Genomic DNA, 19,270 nt, shown 5'->3' with positions numbered 1-19,270 from the left:
TTACCTTGGATATCTTGATTATCATACGAGTTCTAAAATTAATAATTATATAAATTTTTAATAATATTAAAGAAACTTAAATTTATAATTATTAAAAAATAAATTCAAAACATAACCAATTAAATTAGCTCCTGAATTACTATACCACAAGACACTGCAGGGTGTCGATTTGAAGCTTTACACAAATGGTCCAATTTTTTTAATCTATAAATGTGAAGGTCCTTTTGCGGATGAGGGATGCCTTGTCTCTATTTTTCTCTGTTTTTAACTGTGATGATAGTTTTAGGTCAGTTTAGACTTCAACTTAGATACAATTGTACATTAATTACTGTATGCTAATCTTTTTTTATATGTTTTAGTTTAATGTGAGTGTTTGACCAGCTTGTATGCACCTTAATTAAAATTCGTAGCTATTTGTTGACCTGTCTTTGAGACAGCTCAGACACATTTTCGAAACATATCTTAGATACTCCACCACCACAGATAAAATCTTATGACTTATTGCTCTCCCTCCCTCTCTCTCTCTCTCTCTGCAGATTTTAGTGCTCCTTACTGCGCAACCAAGAGAAATTAATTAAGCACTACCATGATTAAAGAAAGCACGTTGACATGAACAGATTGCTCAATCTCTGCGGCCAATTCTGCGCATTTAGACTATCTACAAACTCTTTATGAAGTGAATTACGAGTTCAGGGCTTGAAATTACTAGAAAAGGAAACAACACGAACCGATTGAGTTGTATATGCCATGCTCCAGTAAAAAATGCTGTCTACATCATGGAATCAATTCAATAATGTATAAATTCAGAGAAGAGCATTGCAGTGATTTGACATATAAAATCCAGTTATGAAAATACAATATTTGTTCTGTTTACGTTGATTGATGTTGTTAAAATAGTTATTTTTTAAAGTATTATTTATTTAAAAATATATTAAAATAATTTTTATTTTTAAAATTTTATTTTTTACATTGATGAATTAAAATGATTTAAAAATATTAAAAATAATTAATTTTTTTAAAAATAAAGTTTCATCCACGACGCGAAAAACACGATAAAAACAAGATTTTACTATTTCTTTTGATCCAAAACCACTATGTTAAAAGAATCATACTTGATTTTAAAATGAAATCGATGACAAATTCTTTTACTTCGTGCTGCGTATTAGAAATGCTTTGAACAGTTTTAACCGATACAAATGTTAAATTTTAACCGTGTGGATCTTACAACTGATTTTACTAAATGAGTTTCTTTTCAAAGAATCTTTACAATGCACGTGAATGCATAAGGTGGAGTTTACACATCACGTGTTGCCCTAATTAAGATTGAAATTATATGATGGTAAATGAAAGTTTATATATTCGTTAATTTTAGGGCCCGTGGGATTAGTCGAGATGCATGCAAGTTGATCCAGATATCTATGTTAATAATAATAAAAAAAAATTGAAGAATTATGTTAATTGAACATGTGAATAATTTTAATAGCTTTCAAAGCTGTTTTCGCTCACAAATCACATCGATAGCAATGAAACTATGAAAGTCAAACCCTTGACTTCAAAACAGAGTTATGCAAACTACAATAATGTTTTTTTTTACACGATTACAATACACGATTTGAGGTTTTTTATGTTAAGGTTAGATCTATGTATTTTTTTTATTTAATTAATTAAAGACATACAATTGGCATCGAGAATGAAAAAATAATGATAATTTTATTTTTTATGACTTTAATTTGACGTTTACAGCAAGTGATTAAAGAAGGAATGTTGAGTTGGTGCTGTTGAAATCAAGGTTGTCAATTCCGTTCCGTTTCACCCGGAATGGCCGAAACATTTCATACCAATTCAAAAAACGAAACAAAACGGAATAAATTTCATCTCATTTTAAATCTCGGTCCGTTCCGGATTTTTCGGCTAAATTCCGCCCGGAACATTCCGGTTTCATTCCACATGTTCCGTTCCGCTCTTGAAAAGCCTTTGAATCAAATTGAACCTTGTTCAATTTAATTAATTAAATCACCCAATTATAAAAGCCTTTTTTTCATTACTATTTTCAATAACAATGATATTAATAATAATATTAAAAATTATTATTACTATTTTCATTAACAATGATATTAATTTTTTAAAATTAGATTTATCACTAATATATATGGTTTATATTCATGTTGTTTTTTTTCATGTTTATACTTTGTAGGAATTTGAGCAAAATAAGAGATGCTTTAGATTCCATTAGCCTTTATAACATTGACCTAACTTTATATTTAAAATATTTGTGTTAAAACATTTTACTTTCATAATATTTTGATATTTTGTTTAAGTTAAATTATTTTAAGTTAAAGATCTATTTAATCTTGACTATTTAGAAATATTTTAAATTTTAAAATTATATTTGTTTGGCATTGTGTTTGTATTGTATAATTTATAATTAATTTATCTTGAATTTGAATTATGGTTGTTGAATATATATATATAAAACAATACAACCCTGAAATGGCACGCCGAAACACTCCGAAACTGAAACATTCCATTCCAATTGAAAAAATAAAATACCTACCGAAACGGAATTGACAACTTTGGCTTGAAACTTTGGAACCATTTTAATATAAAAAAACTTATGATGTAATACAAACAATTCTTATAGATAATCGCGATAGAGGGTGTTATTTAGGACATTCTTGCATCAAAGATTATTTTCTGTTTACCATACAATATTTTTTATACGATCTGTTTATTTGCACAGTCTGTCTTTTAATTTTGTTTATTATCCAGAGATGAGTATTTTGTTAAACGGCAACTAGCTATCTAGAATTATATAATTACAAATTTGACTGCAAAAAGCAAGCACCCCTTTCCTTTTCTGGTAAAGGAAGCGACAGCACCCCGTTGACCGAGAGCTGGACGGCTCTGATGCACCCACAACAGATATCAGAAGTGGCATCCACGATTTCCAAAACGTCAACTCTCAACTTGCAATCATTATTTGCCAAGTGGAAATAATGCGAGATTCATTGCTCTATAAAAGGGGAGCGTTGTCTGCTTGCCATTTAGAGAGACAAAAGATGGCATTTGGAGTTCGCTTGTGTTTGTGTCTCTTGCTTGTCTTTGCTGTAATATCTTCGGCTCGTAACACCATTTCCTTCTCAGGTATGTTTCTTCTGTTATGTTTTCATGGAGTATAAATATATAGTATGGGGTCATCGTGCAGCGTTTTTTTGTTGAAATCAAAGGTCTAAACTTTTTCTTGACCGATTGCTTGATCGGATGTCCGAATAACAGGATATGGGCCATTTGGCTAGCCAAAATTTCTTTTTTTTTTTTTGAAAGATGTGTATATTATTTAAACGTCAAAACCTGGCGGAGTAGTACAGAAACTACACCATATCTTACTATGGAAAATTTCTTTATTCTTTAGCTATGAAAGGCCTTAAAGAAAGCAATTTGTAATGCCATTAATTGTGGTGATGCATGTATATATATACGCGCATACACAATTTAGATCAGCCATGGATTGAATTCCAGATCCTTAGCATGCAGAAAATCTCCAAGACCCTTCCTGTGTTTAAGTTGAACAGAGAAGTTAATCAAGTCCACAGCAACTCAGATTCCAGGAAATTAAGATCATAGGGATGCCCGTTATTGATGCTGTTATTGTAGTGTGTGCAATAGGCCAGCTAGATTCTGTGTACATAGTCTGCTCTGCATCGATACTCGTCCCTGCTTACTGGCTATTATCAATATATTATCTCACTAATCACAGAACTTTCGTAAGAGACAGCATCCTTAATATTGTTTCATAACAGACCAAATAGAGGACACAGGACAAAGAAACACCTTGAACAACAACAACAACAACAACTATTATTATTATAGCATGTTGATTTGATTTATGCAGATACAAGTTCGAGAAATGAAGAGATTTGTTTTTGGTGAATTTAAACTAGGAGTCTAATATTGTTGACTACTTGATGGTTTCTAATCATTAAATGTGCTAATATTATACACGCAGACAATGAATTGGCCTTAGCTGTGAAGGGCAGGTCCTTGAAGATGACACTGAACGATTACGGTGAACCAATGGCAAACCGTGGGCACGATCCTTCACAAAGAAACAAGAACCGGGGTGGCCGTAAAGGCTGAGAGATTCCATGGTGTCTTCTTTATTCAGTATTTTGGATCCTAACCTAAATATATACTGAACTGAATAAATAACACAGGCTCACGTTTTGTATTGCACGGGAGCTGATTTATACTCTACCTCTGCCATATTAATACGTATTCTCTAAGGCTTTTCTTCCTCGTTTAATTGTCATCTTTCTTAATTTCAAGTTGCTGTGTCGTGTTAAGTAGATTCAGTGTGATCAAACATTATTGTGAAGAATTAATTTAGATCCTCTCGAGCTATCCATGACATGAAATAATCTCTTCTCTGTGGACTGTTGTGTTATCAAGAGAAAGGGGTCCAAACGTAAATCGGACTCTATATCTATAACGACTTGTCATTTAAGGTATCTCAAGTTCTCCAACAGGACTCGGCATTGGATCGTAGATGATAATCTTATGATTTTCACACTTCAAAATTCTAATTAAAATGATTTGACAGAGAATTTTTTATTATTATTACATGTTATCAGTATAAAGAATCTAAAATTAAAAATGGTTTTCTTGTAGTTAAGTCTCTGCTGGAGGAAACAAAAGTATATCATTTTAAGTTTTCTGGCATGAAAACACTTCATTTTATATATAAAAAAACATCAAGTGCTTTTTTGGAATTTTTATGTACTTCTTTACACTTAGGTCCTTACAATTCTAATTGTATCATGAAATGATCCTTGAACTTCATTTATATTACAATAAAGTCCCTGAATGTTGAGAAAAGAAAAGGAGGAGGGTTTTTTTTTGGGTCTTTAAGGTCCTTACAATTTTTACGTATTGTTAGGATGATCTTAGAGTGTTTTAGAAAAAACAATAATGTAAAAATTAGGTTTCTTAGAGCCAAAGACAGCATTCATTTTTTATGACAGCAAAATAATATAATCGTTGAAAGCTGCAAACCGTGACATTAAAGTTACAGTGTCATCGCTGGTGGTGTCCATTTTTTGAAAACAAATTCGAGGTCCTGGGTCGGACGCGTCCGGCTTAGGCACTCAGGCCTAGTTATCATCGGGCCAATGCATGCAAGTTTGGCGCACGCCCAAACCCGCTTTCGTCTTTGTTTTCTTCCTTGTCGCTTTTCCCCCCCATTATCTATAATTTTTTTATTCGGTCAATATTAGTTTTTCAATGGTTGTTTTTATTTTAATTTTTTATACAATCCAAAAAAATTATCATTGCTGTAAAAAAGAATTATTCTCTATACAACCTTATAAAAAATTAATCTTTAATTATGAAATTGTTTAACAGCAATAGAGGTTTCATAATAAGAAAGATTTTTAAAAAAATATATAAGCATTGATCGTAGATTAACATGAAAAAACAATGGTCATATTAATTTTATAATTTTTTTGCATTATTAATTATTTGGTCAATATCGATTTTTCACAAATATTTAACGAGTTGTTTTTTGTATTTTTCATAAAACCTCACATAAACAATTATTATTATTTTCCAAAACTTATGGTATTGTACACGGTCATCTCTGCATCAGTTCTTGTCCCTTGCTTACTAGCTACCATCTTATTATATTACTTCACTAACCAGTAACCACAACCCTTTCACAAGAGAAACAACCTTAAATAACGGAGGTTGATTGCAAGAAAAATTGGTTCATGTTTAGCACAAGGTAAGAGTTTTATTTTGACTTGATGTATGTCTAATGAGATCGATGTGTTCTGTGTTATACGGTGTACAGATGATGATATGGCTTTTTTTTTTAATGATTAGACAATGACATGGCCTTGGCCATTAAGAGGAGGCCTTGGCAATGGTGGTGGCCGGAAAACGTGAGAGATTTCGTGATGTTCTTTATTCAAAATTTAGTTACTAGCTTACTTGTATATAGATTGAAGAAGAAAGCAGCTGGATTGTGGAAGAAAGCAAAGATTGCAGCAGATCACCGCCTCGAAGAAGAAGAAGTAAGAAACAGCTACCTAGAAGTATCAATAATGATAATAAAATATTTCTCAAATATTCCATGAGTTTAGCTTTAACAAGCAATTACAGAAATTTCTTAGGCTCTGCATGTTATTAGAAAAATCAATTAGATAGCTATGCCTACACGAATGCTGCCCACCATTGATAACTGAGGTCTTAGATACGAAGAAAAGGCATTAACGTAGACGTCGAAGCTAATCAAAGGTAAAGTGCATAGAGTAGTGTCTTACAAATCTGCGGTATTAAGCCAAAAAAACATAGCGATTAATTAAAGAAGAAGAAGAAGAAAGCCTTATAATTTTTTCTCCCAGATAGTTCAGTGAAAACCAAAGGCCGTATTCCACTCGTTTCCTGCATATAGTGGGCGCCTGTCGTTCCAACATCTTGGGTGTCAATCTTGAGATTCTCAAATTTGGAAGGCCTCGGTCCTATCCATCCCCAATAGTTGGTACAGTTCCGTGATCCATTTATCTTGAGCCGAGGCATCATCAGAACTAGTCGAGCAAAAGGCTATCAAATCTATGGCGTTACCTTGACTTTCCGTCTGTGCGAAGTTGCGAACGCTGACATACCACCAGTTGGGATGGCTTCAGTTTGCTGGTTATAATTGCATATCAGCTGATGAGGCTGTGCTAGATCCAACTTCAAACGCTTGGCTTGATGGTGTTCCTCGAGGGCAAAAGGCCGGTCACATCTCTGACTTTTCTCAATGGCATTGTGATTGTGACTAACGTTTGTCCCATCAGTTCTCTTGGTCACTTTCTTTCTAACTAGGCAGTGGACATAGTTGCTAGGGTTCGGCAGCAAAGATTCATCATCAAGACTGTATTCATGCATAATCCAGCTGCAACCATCGATCATTCTTCTTTGAGTTGGGATTCTGATAACTTAATCTCTTCCTTGTCCAAGTAATCGTATCAAAAGTGAATGTGCCAATCTTCTTGTCACCTTTCCATGTACCCCCATTACGTCCAACTCGGCGTTTGCTCCTGGAATCCTTAGCACTCCTGTTTTTAAGTTGAGTTAAAAAGAAAAGATCATCCTTGTTCGACAACTCGGATCCTTCAAAAGCCTCCCAAATCTCCCAAGGTTCGTGATCACCATAAAGATTGCAATCTTTGACCGTGTTAGGCAATGGAAGTCCATTAACTTTCCTGTAGAGGTAGAAACAAGCAAGTTCAACATCGGTGGGGCAGAACCTGTATCCCGGAGGTGGTTCGATATTGGAAGAATCATGTTCTCCTTGCATGGTCGCTGGTGCCTAGTTGAGACTTGAGAGTTTCTGATTTCTTGAAAAAGACACCAAAGAGACTAGTATGCATGCAATGAGTTATATATATAGCAAAGGAAAAACCTAATTAATTGAAAGCAATTGATCATCAGTAGCCAGTAGGTAAGAATGAGTTAGGGTTCAGTGTCTTAAGGATAAATATATATTATTTTGGTTTCAAGGGATACCGCCTTTATTAATTTCAGATCAATTAAGGATTATTGCTAATTTGTTTTGTATAGGCGTTTTTTCTTTATCCTTATATATCCTGTGAACATTTACCTATGGATTTGGTATCCTTGATAGATTTTTATTACAACAGCAGGTTGGACGCTTCAAAAATTCCGGAAAGGTCGTCCTTAATAATAATATTTATCATTTTTTTTAATGAAATCCTCTTGGGTAATGACATATTTAACTAGTATCTTAAAAAAGTTTTTAGTACGTAATTTTTATTATATTTTTAACTGGATGCCTCATCTTCAATTCTATTTATTTGAGTTAATTTTTTTGCTTTTATTTCTTTTTCCACGGTGCCACTTTTCCTTGACAAACATTATGTTATTTTATAATTAATATTTTACTTGACATTTATGTTATTTTTCAGTTTTTTTTTTTAAAAAATACTTATTCGTTTTATTAATTTGCTTCATTTTCCAAAATTTTCAAATCTGAATTCATGAACTCTTTTTTTTAAAAAAACCATGTGGCACAAGATAATAGCCATGTCATCATTTTTGTATGCCTAAATGGTGCAAGTTTTGATACATCTTGCCTGCTTAAAATGATGAAATACATCACTTTGGGTGGTCAAAATCGATGAAAATCATCCTTCTAAAATGTAAAATACGAAGAATTGAGTCAACTCTAGATATTTAAATTATTCAATTTGTAATTTGATCACTTGTATTACCTAAAATTTACAAAATCTTTATCAGTTTGCGCAGACATTAATCCGGGTTACTAGATTTATCAAATTAGATAGTTTAATATTTAACCTATTTGACAAAATTCGTCTAAATGGCCTTTTTCTAATATTCTCTGGGAGTTATTTCTTTATGACTCTCGTTTTTAGTTTTACAACATTCAATTTTATTCCAAATTTACAAATTTACTTCATGGCGAATCCGGTGGTCATGCATAGAAGCCATCAAATGAAATTACGTTATACATTATATTAAGAAGATACGAACTTTCGGCATCAGATGACTCCATGGCCCAATGGATAAGGCGCTGGTCTACGAAACCAGAGATTCTGGGTTCGATCCCCAGTGGAGTCGTAGCCTAGATTTGTTGTTATTCTTTTTAGAAAAAAAAAACCTCGAGTAAAGGGTCTATAGCAGCAATCAGATGTGACCATGTTCATTATAAGCTTATGTTCTTATTGTGAAGCCCAATTTAACTCAAGGTCCATGACGCTCCTACTACGGTAATTAAAGTACGTGAAAAATGATCTGGACATTCACGATTAAATTATATATATATAAAAAAAATCTAATGAAAATACCCCTATTCTCTCTCTCTAGATTTTTGGCCCTCTTTTTTTTCTTAAGAACGAAATAAAATATTATTTTGGAGTTTCGATCTCCAGATTTTTGGCCCACAAAGAAGATCACAAGCTTATTGCGCTGCTAAAATCAAACGGAGGAATGTTCACTGTAGTGTGAGTTTTTTTTTTTTTTTATATGTATATAAATGTATTAAAATAATATATTTTTTTAAAAAATAAAATTATTTTTAATATTAGGATATAAATCATTAATTTTTTTTAAACAAAATTAAAAAATTGATTGCAAAACAAACACGACCATTAATAAATGCGAATGCTTAAATTTCTGAATCTATGGAGCTACATTTTTTAAATTCTTACAATCACAGTTATGAAGCTGCATTACATATTGATCAGTGTAACTGGATTTCTATATCTCGACTCTCATATAAATTCAAAAAGAAAATTATAATAAGATCGACACTTCTCTAATAACAATTCCAAAGGACTTGTTTCGAATGAAAGGCCGCAGAACTTGCTTGATCAATGCCTGGACTTCATAACTATGAGCCTAGAAATTTCAAAAGAGAGCATGAACTAGTTCACTGTTGAGGATGTCTCTTACGTATTGTATTGAGCTAAATATGAGTAATTAATTGTTAGGGTATCTCCGTTTTCTCTTCTTTCTCATAGAATTGATTGGATTGGCCCTGTTTACATGCATGATTTTGTATAATTTCCTTGTCAAGGTTAGCTTTTCTTATGTTTTTAATTTCTCATATTTTGTTTCCACCGTAGTCTGTAGACTCATCCTCGTAGCCCCCACTGCTATCCGGAACCTGAAGAATTGCCGATGCCACATTACCAGATCAAAAACATTTACCAATGGATGTTTTTGCTTGGAGTGGACAACAGAGATGTGGATAGTAGCTATCTGTCGTACCTTTTGCTCAACTTTATAGTTTTAGTGTATTGCCGATGCAGTAACGACAAGGCAAGTTCTCCGTTGGTAGCGAGGGTTGCAGACTTGCGTTGGTCTGAGCTCACCAGGTTGTTAATTCCATCCCATCGCTGATTGAGAGACATGGCCGAAAGAACATAGACCTTCACGGAGCTTAATTTAGAGAAGTTTCCAAAATCATCATTTCTTCACCGGTGATGACAAACTACGAAAACATAAGATTAAGTTTCCAATTTTTTATTTTTTTTTGAAAAGCATGACTTAGTTGCGGAAACAAACAGCTCCATAGCATATGTTTGATTTATAATTTCCTTAGGACACATGATTGTTTACAAATATTTCTTTGAGAATTTATGTGAAATAATAAGTATCATGAATGAGGTTAAGATACAAAATGGCCCAGTAGTAAGAGCTTGGGACTAAGAGGTTTGCTCTCTCTGTGGTCTCAGGTTCGAGCCCTGTGGTTGCTCATATGATGGCCACTGGAGGCTTATATGGTCGTTAACTTCAGGGCCCGTGGGATTAGTCGAGGTGCGCGCAAGCTAGCCCGGACACCCACGTTAAACTAAAAAAAAAAAAATACAAAATGATTGTATCTTGAAAGAAAAATGTGAATTAGATGTATAACAAGTTATTATTAATAACTTGAGATCTTTATTTTTAAAAGGAATTTTATTGAAATTGTGATAAATTAAAAAAATACATGTTTTAATAAACAAAATTATGTTTATTTGTTCAGTACTTAGCATTCGCGTGCATGATATATATATATAAAGAACCAATTTAAGAGTAAAATCTCTTTATTTATTTTATAATTATAACAATTTAAAGGCCACCAATCAAATGTTGGCTGGCTTTAAAAAAACAATTTAAGTATTGAATGTGTGTGTATTATTAAATGGTTTTAAAATAAGAAGGAATGATGTTATTATCATAAGATTCATGAATGAGTTTTTTAATAGTATTAATTATAAATGAGGTTGAGAAATAAGGGATCCACTTAACATCAACAATGAAAAGATTGATATTTTTTTTTTAAAATAAATATCTCATTTCAGATAAATAGCATCATTCAATTGGAAAAATGGGTGGAGAACGGATCACATGGTAAGTAAAAGGTAGGGTATCCTGAACCGAGGAGCAGAAGCACTTAACCCCAAACAACAACACTAGTAAATCCCCTTCCCAAACAGACCTGATGGAGGAACCAGAATTTCCCCCATTCCAATTCAAACTCTCAAGACAGCGCCAAATTTTCTTTTCAACCTGCACTTTAGAGGCTAATTTCTACCGATTCGCATTAAAGGTACTATTATACTGAAAAATTACTTGATGGGCATTAATGGGTTTCTGTTTTTCTTTTTGGCTTATTTCCTTGATTTCCATGATTGTTGTGGATTTCACGGCATAAATATATGTTCTTGCTTTCTCGAAAGTTTAATTTCAATTTTTTTTTTAATGAGAATATTGGAATGCAGAAACTGCTATCTTGATTTTGTGACTTCACTTGGGCATTTGGAAGAAAAAGAAAGACAAGGGCAATGGCTACCCGTGTAACGCAGACGCCCCTGATAATCCAGGATGAGAATTTGGGTGTCAGTCGCAAAAGTATTCCTCGGATGTTTTTTGTTATTACATTAGAACTTGTATGATTTTTGTATCCTAGGTTGAGGAATAATTTTCTTTTTTTTCTTCTTTTTGTAGAGGCTGGTTTTGATGGAAGTGTTAAGCAATCTAAAACAGCGACGAAAAAAAGTGGGGGATTTGCGTTGGGAAATCGAAAGGCGCTCAATGATATTACAAACAAAGCAGTTGTTCGTCAAGAAACATCTTCTCGGAAAAAGAATGTGCAAAAGGAAGAGATCAATAATGTAGCCGAGGAAAGATTTTTGCATGATCACAATAAATGCATTGAGGAAAAAGAGGCTACATCGATTTCTTCTTTCCTGGACTTGGTCCTTCCTGGGCATGGTAACTATATTACGATATGCACAATCATCATGAACATTGCTCAATTTCATTTCAGTTTTCAACCGTGTGAAAGTTCTTCCCACCAAAAAAAAACATAGTGCGAAAGTTCTATGCTTGTAGTTTCTATATTTATTTCCCCTTTTTGAATATAATGGTTATTCTATAGTATTCAAGGTCGTTGGTTAAATGTGTTCATCAATTTTATGTGGTTAAAAGCATTGAGTGGTTTTTTCTTAGTAAAGTGACTCAGTTATATATCTATTTTATTTTAAAGCCATACTCTTCAACTGTAGTTGATTTGAGATTTATCCCGGTTTTTGTTTCTGAACTTTTTTTTGTTTGTCTGCAGATTCAGTATCATCTACTGCTGAAAATCCCGAGGTTAAGCAGGTGAAGGTTGTTCTTCATGTTAAGTTGATTGCCCTCGTATAAGATCTAGAAATGGTTTTGCTCTTACAAAGATCAATATATGATCATTCAATGTTGAGGATGTTATACGTGTTGTATCGAGCTAAATATCGGTGAACTGCTAAGATTGTCTATTCTTTCTCAGAGAATTGAATATCGGTGAACCGTTAAGATTGTCTATTCTTTCTCAGAGAATTGATCGAATCGGACCTGTTCTGCATAGTTGCCTCATCAAGATCAGCGTTTTGTATTTTTTGCTGATATGTTTTTTTTTTTCCTATCCTGTAGACTGATCCTGGTAGCTGCTTCTATCCGGAACCGAAAGAATTGGCCATACCTGTGTTTTCTGATTGGTTTGAGTCTCCAACTCAGTGGCACTCTCCTCCATGCTCTCCTATTCACTGGGACTCTCCACCATGCTCTCCTTTTTCATGGCAATTTGAAGCTGTTGAATATGTGCTGAGGCCAGAAAGTGATGTTTGAAAGTGACTTATTTCTTCCCTTGCATGTCCTCGAGATGTAATCTAGAATTACTGTTTTCAACCGTTTCTTGGTACAGATTAATGATCCGTGTTCTTTTTCTCCATGATAGCTGTTTGGTTCTTTTCTGCAAGCGACAATGGTAACCAGAGTCGGTCTCGGTTGGTGGCTGTATTATCCGTTCAATAACAAAGACTTCAAACTGGACTCATGATTAAGTGCTTGACATTTTGGATTGCCAGGACTATGCAAATGCAATCTGTTTTACTACAGCCCTCCTCGTCCCTTGATGAAATCTACTTCTTATATGGACGTGTATCAATTTTTTCCTGTTTATGTTTGCTTAGTACATTCGGTGCTTGCTATACTTCTAAGTATAAAAAATCGCACATTTAACCCTAAAGAGGGTTGATCTAATGAATCAAGAAGGTTTGCTTTCTTTTTTGTTTTCCTGGTTCAAATCTTGGGATAAATTTCTAGAAGAATTATTAGATTTTTATAAATATACTTGATCGAGTGCGCTTTTTAAGATCACTTGAGGAGAGCTTCAATCTCGATCCATGAACTGGTCCGAAAGTCTTTTCACCATCAAACAAAAAAGAAAAAAAATACCTCGCATTTGCCTTTGCATTCACTATATAAAATGATTAGTCTCTGTTTTATCATCTAGAGCAAGTGCGCGCCAGTGTGTTGTTCAGTTATGCTTTGGCTAATCTCTTGGGACCTTTGAGTTGAGCACCCATTAAGTAGCACATTGAGGTCACGGAATTCGTAATCGTAGCTCAACAGTTTCCATAAAAAATAAATAAACGAAGCAACCATCAAGGTGTCAGAAACCTATGAAAGTCCAAGAAATTTCACAAGACTACTTGTTCAGCTGCTTCTGAAACCCCAAACATCATATGGGAAATTTTATGTTGAAAGAGAGAACTACTCGCCACCACAAGTTGCATCCATCAGCTCAAAGGTAAACGAAGTTGAACCACATATCCTTGTGACAAGAACGAAGTGAATTTCTTCATGCTCTTAGTTCAACAAATCAATATGACTTCCCACAATGTATCAAGCTCCCGGCACCCAGGAAGAGACCGAAAATGGCTGCACTACCAAGTGTGGTTTGTCCAATGTATCTGATCTTCAAAAGTCCTGGCACCTGCATTTTTCCAAACTAAATAATTAACTAATGAACACTTATGTGGGAATGCAAAGAAAAACAAATTGTTTTACATTTAAATTCCCTTAATAAAGCATATCTAAAACAAGATGATCTGCACAAATAAACAAATAAATCAAAGAGTATTTTAATCTAAAGAACTGGCAGATAACACGGATTGTTCACTAACTGGGCAGTGGGGAATCTTTTTTTAAGGCAACCAGGACCGTATGACACCACTAGTGACTATCGACGACCTTTGAGAACTGTAGGTTTCACAAAGTCTACCCCAGAACGCAAAGGACACCCAGCACCAGTGAAGGCACCAGGCAACGGATCTTTCTAAGCATCTCAGGGCTGATTAAAACCTCTAACCCGGCTGAAACAGCAAAATGAGGGTCACAAAATCCAGTGCACACCACTGTCTTTTGGCTGTTTCTGACTTTCTGTTTTAATTCATATTTTATGGCAGGGGATGCAAGTAGAGAAAAGGAACATACACACAAGGAAACATGGACTTAAGGGAAGCCATGGTCATAAAATTCAAGTTTCAAGTTGATGTTCCATCTCTTTCTAATTGTACAAGTATACTTAAAAAATCTAATTTAAGTTAGCATACATAATATGCAAACACATTAAAAGGCTGTTTGTTTTTGCGGTTGAAATCACGTTTCATGATTTTTTGAAAAAAAGATTTTTTTGCTCGAAATTAATTTCTTTTTGCGTGTTTTTAAATCGTTTTGATGTTTTTATGTCAAAAATAATTTTTAAAAAGTAAAAAAATATTATTTTCATATATTTCCAAGCAAAAAGAACTTTAAAAGACAACCATTACCACTCTCAAATACTATCTAAGTAACATAAAAAGTCTCATCCACTCAGATTATATTTAAAAGAAAAGGACAACATCAGGGTACATAATTTCTATTTCAGTAAAGAAAAAATGAATGGTCAAAAACACATATTTAACAGGGTCTCAACACTTAAAGTGTGAATTTTGGTATCAGGTCAGACGATCTACCTTATACCTGACTGCCTCATATGTTCCATAAACAGCACCTGCACAGAAATTACATATATCAGATGGATAGTTGAAGCAAACCAAACTATAGTTTCAACAGTGAACCAAAAGTATAAATATAGAATCTGTATGAATTGAAACTATCTTATTAAGATTGTCCACTAGTTAATATATTTCTTTTCAGCATATCCACAAGGAAATCAATGGTCATGTCTTAAGGGGGACTTCCAAAGGTATAATGATGATGATAATGGCGTGAAAAAAGTAAACACCAAGATAGTTAAAGTTCCATAATGTAAAGCATGCAAGTGCACACTTTTAACTTGCACCAGTGAACTAAAGCTTTTCCACAACGTTTTTCATCTTTCTAGAACATGTTTCTGCCCTCAGCAGGCAGGTCACACCACAATAACCCTATAGTTACAGTATATAATGTTTACACTGAATTGTTTGCTACAAGCATCCCTAGAAATAGAAATTTAAAACTTAAGCTACAATCTAGCTGTTTTATTTCTCTCGATTATCTTCTTAAGTTCAGTATGGACTTGTTGCTTCCTTATGATTCTTTCCAGGTATTGTATAATTAACGGACTTTAGTCACAGTTCTCTTCAACCAACTCTAGTCCAGATTTATTTCTTCCAGTTCCTTCAGAACAAGCTAGTGCAGGAGCTTGCTAATATATTATTATGCAACATCTTAGATTATTTATTATATTTGTTTTTGCTTAATGACTAAGTAGTCACCTTTACTTAATAGCGAAGTTGTCTCAGTGACAAAGAATCTCCCTAGTATAGATAGGTTGTGAACATGAGCTAAAGGGAACTTTTGGTGAAATTCTACAGTATGTATCAAAACTTGAGGTTCTTATAGCCTTTTAGTTTAAACCATCCTTGTTCCAACTCCATTCTTACTTCTTTCTAGCCTGTGTTGGTTAGGCTATTGCTGTTTCCTCCCCATTCCAAGTCACAAGCACTTCTAGAGACTTTGCACGGGCAAAGCCAACAAAAATTAACCATGCTATTTTAGTTACACTTGTCAAGCTTCAATTGAATAACACGGGAGCCTATCAGTTTAGAATCCAGAAAGCCACCACTATTAGGCAGCTGGGAATATCATCAAGGGCGTCCCCATTTTGCAAACTATCCCATGACTTCCATCCAATACCATCTTGTAACAAAAACTCATCTGCACAACTCCTGAAATCACAAGTCCTCTCGATCGCAGGTCTCAGTGTCTTAAAACCAGTCTTTTCATTAAAATCATGCCCTTTATAGTACACCTAAAACCAGTCTACATCTTCTGATGCAGGATTTCTTTCACTAAAACATTCCAGAGAGTAGTGAAACAATTGACATTAAAATCAACTTTTGCAAACATTATCAGGAAACAGTCCCTCAATCCTCCTTCCCAAAATCAAGCAATAATACAGATGGTAGTCCAAAATTTAAAAAATTTAACAGAGAATAATCCCTAGCGATCCCTTAATTTAATTCAATTGGCTTCACGGGTTTTGTGTGTTTGTACGATAAGATATAAAGGTAGACTTTAGAGATTGAAAATAACAACAAATTAGGGGCATTAAAGTCCCCAGAAGAAACAATATGCCGATAACAAGAAAAACTTATATTAATCAAAACCAGAACAAGAATATGTTTTAGGGTTTATGATGTGAGAACTTACCTACGGCGCCACCAATAGCACCTCCAACCGCAACGCCAGCTGTTACACGAGCCAGACAGCTATCCCTCGCCATTTCAGGATTGCGAGAGTTCTTGTTTATGCAAGTATTTGATTGACTGATAGTGAAACCTTCTTGAGGTTTGTAAACGACTGTATTCAGTGGTGACTATGTATATATATGTTTTTTTTTTTTATCATGTGATCGTACTATATTATTCAGCTATTAAATAATATTTTTTCAATATAAAATTAATAGAAAGAGCTAAAAATCAAATACAATGAGAAGATAACAGATCTTTATTCCAGCATGTTAAAATGATTTTTATTTATAGGTTACAGAAATATATGAATAATAAATCAATACATATCTATTTAATAATACATTCATAACACCTCCTCTTGCGTATTTATTTATTTAGATGATACCTCTTTAAAATTTTAATATAAAAAATCTTACTGAATATAAATTTTATTAAAAAAAAAAACACAGTAATCTGAGTATAGACTTTTGAACCTGTCTTGATAGACCCTATAAGAAAAATCCAACAAGACAAGACCTGAGGCATAAGAAAAAGAAAAAGTATATATCAATTATTTATGAATTTGATTGTTTTGAATTGCTTTAATCTTATAAATAAAGTAAAATTTGAATTTATAGATGATATAGAATAGAAAGACAGAAAAATTTTATATATTGTATGGTTTGATCATGCTAATAATGTGATATAAAATAAAATAAAAACATTATGTAAAAATAAAAAGAAACATGATGTAAGAAAAATTTTATATAATGATATGTTTATGAATTCTTCAGATAAATGCGGTTGTGTTTTTTAATTGAAAATTTTGATTGTTTTTTAATTATTAAAAAAACACTACCCTCCCTTCAAATTTCTCAAAATAAAAAGTTCCGTTGCCGGGAATCGAACCCGGGTCTCCTGGGTGAAAGCCAGATATCCTAACCGCTGGACGACAACGGATTTGTTGATGGTTCTCTACACTTATTATTATATACTATCTTATTAAGTTGAATTGAGAACACCAACCATGCATTTATCATTCTTACCAGCTAGTTATCAACTATATCCTTAAGAACAAAGGTTTTTCACTATCCAAGAAATTAGGATTTATGCTATTTAATATCAACAATTATTTAGTAAGAAAAGGTTGTCATGATTAAAAAAACAAGCGAGCTTTGTAATGAACATCTTGGAATTATACTTGAGTATCTTTACTGATAGTGAGAAATTATTGTAATTTATTTTTAAAGTATTTTTGTGATATGCATAAATGATATATATCATGAAAAATAGAGATTAACTTATTTTTTAAAATATTGTGTGTGTGTGTGTGTGTGTGTGTGTGTGAATGCTAGTATCTTAATTTCTAATTAATAATTATATAGAAGGTTGATTTTATATATCAGTGTTGGCTTTTTTAAAAAAAAAATAACTCAATACATTTAGTACTTCTCAACAAAGCGTTTTTAATATATGAGATATTTTTAAATAATTAAGGTGTGTTTTTTTTGTCAAGTAAAATATTTCAACAAAGAGTTAAACACATTAATTAGCGATCTCTAGACACATCTTTATCTTCTTCTTTTTTGTTTATTAAATTCTGGGTGAACATATATATGAATGGTAGCTATCCAACATTGAAAAAGAATGAAAAAAAAAGAAAGAGATGCCTATGTATAAAATGAATCTATAACGCACTGCTCTAGGTTTTTGGATTATATACAGGTGGTTTCTATCTTTCTATGTGAGCTTCTGTGCTTGCATGCAGGCCAGTATAAACATGGAGGCAAATGCATCTTCCCGAACCTATACAACTCCCTAACAAACTGGTATCAGAGGTAAGGGTTTGGTTTTGGATGAGTGATGATTGTGGGTGGGCTGTCGTCACTCTGTCTGGTTCTCATGATCAGTGAGCATGGGAGCTAAGCTCCAAGTTCTGGATATTATGTTCAAATATTCCAGACATTTATATATAAGAGGAGATTTGTTAGGTGTATATACGAGAGAAAAACTATCTCATGTTGAAAAGTAATGAGAAAAGAGAGGTGTTTGCATGTAAGATGGATATATAACTCATTAGTCTAGACTTTTGAATTGATAAAAAAATAAAATAATTATATATTTTTTGATAATTTTATCGGGGATGTATTAGAAAGAGAAAAGAATAATATAATGATAGGTACGTACAATAAACATTTCAAATCTGTTTTTATAATTATTATACGATAACAACGGGTAAAGTTTAAAGATCTTGGAAACAATCGGATCAATGATGTTTTTCCTTCCTGGTTAGGAGCACTTCCGAATCTAAGGTTCTCCTCTCTCGAGATGTAACCAGTTCCATGGCGAAATAATACTGAAGTGTGACGAAACAGGGTTGAGTTTCAGAAGTTGCACATCATTAACCTTTCTCGAAATAATTTTTATGGTCTGTTGCCAACTCACTGCATCCTCAATTGGATAGAAACGAAGACAGCGCAGAAGCAAATCAATCAGCATATACGTACAAGATCTCAACGACAAACAAAGGTACAGATAAAGAGTTTGGCAATATCTTAGATTTCTTCATGGCCATTGATCTTCCATTCAACAAATTTGAAGGAGGTATTCCACAGCTCGAATCATTGGACCTTTCTCGAAACAATCTCCCAGGAGGGATTCCTAAACGAATGGCCGGTGCAACTTAATTTCCTTGCTGTATTCAATGTCTCTCACAAGCACCTTAG

At 33.4% G+C, this 19,270-nt stretch overlaps 4 protein-coding genes and 2 non-coding genes across 8 annotated transcripts; 3 read left to right on the top strand and 3 right to left on the bottom strand.

Moving 5' to 3' along the window:
* Positions 1-2,865: 2,865 nt before the first annotated feature.
* Positions 2,866-4,429, top strand: LOC18109200 (protein PSY3). Its single transcript, XM_024607965.2, has 2 exons — positions 2,866-3,144; positions 4,007-4,429. Exons 1-2 carry the CDS (start codon positions 2,997-2,999, stop codon positions 4,135-4,137), a joined length of 279 nt encoding a protein of 92 aa, XP_024463733.1. The 5' UTR covers positions 2,866-2,996; the 3' UTR covers positions 4,138-4,429.
* A 2,180-nt stretch (positions 4,430-6,609) lies between these two features.
* LOC7475014 (NAC domain-containing protein 71) lies at positions 6,610-7,339 on the bottom strand. Its single transcript, XM_002313955.2, has 2 exons — positions 6,942-7,339; positions 6,610-6,880 (listed from the first exon to the last, which is right to left on the bottom strand). Exons 1-2 carry the CDS (start codon positions 7,337-7,339, stop codon positions 6,610-6,612), a joined length of 669 nt encoding a protein of 222 aa, XP_002313991.2.
* Positions 7,340-8,567: 1,228 nt separating this feature from the next.
* TRNAR-ACG (transfer RNA arginine (anticodon ACG)) lies at positions 8,568-8,640 on the top strand. Its single transcript has one exon. It is a non-coding gene; the product is annotated as a tRNA-Arg (tRNA).
* Positions 8,641-10,884: 2,244 nt separating this feature from the next.
* LOC7454863 (protein PATRONUS 2) lies at positions 10,885-13,114 on the top strand. Of its 3 annotated transcripts, XM_024608104.2 has the most exons (6): positions 10,885-11,116; positions 11,289-11,418; positions 11,515-11,781; positions 12,131-12,177; positions 12,478-12,674; positions 12,782-13,114. In XM_024608104.2, exons 2-5 carry the CDS (start codon positions 11,352-11,354, stop codon positions 12,670-12,672), a joined length of 576 nt encoding a protein of 191 aa, XP_024463872.1. In that variant the 5' UTR covers positions 10,885-11,116; positions 11,289-11,351; the 3' UTR covers positions 12,673-12,674; positions 12,782-13,114. The 3 variants fall into 3 exon arrangements, with proteins under 3 accessions (XP_024463872.1, XP_002313251.1, XP_024463871.1); XM_002313215.3 differs by having other exon boundaries at positions 10,886-11,116; positions 12,131-12,171; positions 12,478-13,114; XM_024608103.2 differs by having other exon boundaries at positions 10,886-11,116; positions 12,478-13,114.
* A 323-nt stretch (positions 13,115-13,437) lies between these two features.
* LOC7475015 (uncharacterized) lies at positions 13,438-16,822 on the bottom strand. Its single transcript, XM_002313956.4, has 3 exons — positions 16,525-16,822; positions 14,844-14,881; positions 13,438-13,822 (listed from the first exon to the last, which is right to left on the bottom strand). The coding sequence occupies exons 1-3, from the start codon at positions 16,595-16,597 to the stop codon at positions 13,709-13,711; spliced, it is 225 nt and encodes a 74-aa protein (XP_002313992.1). The 5' UTR covers positions 16,598-16,822; the 3' UTR covers positions 13,438-13,708.
* Positions 16,823-17,432: 610 nt separating this feature from the next.
* TRNAE-UUC (transfer RNA glutamic acid (anticodon UUC)) lies at positions 17,433-17,504 on the bottom strand. The gene has a single exon. It is a non-coding gene; the product is annotated as a tRNA-Glu (tRNA).
* Between the last annotated feature and the right edge of the window lie 1,766 nt (positions 17,505-19,270).

The sequence above is a fragment of the Populus trichocarpa genome, chromosome 9 (assembly GCF_000002775.5).
Source record: "Populus trichocarpa isolate Nisqually-1 chromosome 9, P.trichocarpa_v4.1, whole genome shotgun sequence".
Taxonomy (NCBI): Eukaryota; Viridiplantae; Streptophyta; class Magnoliopsida; order Malpighiales; family Salicaceae; genus Populus; species Populus trichocarpa.
Note: the sequence above shows the minus strand (reverse complement) of the source record. Positions and strands in the feature narration are given on the sequence as shown.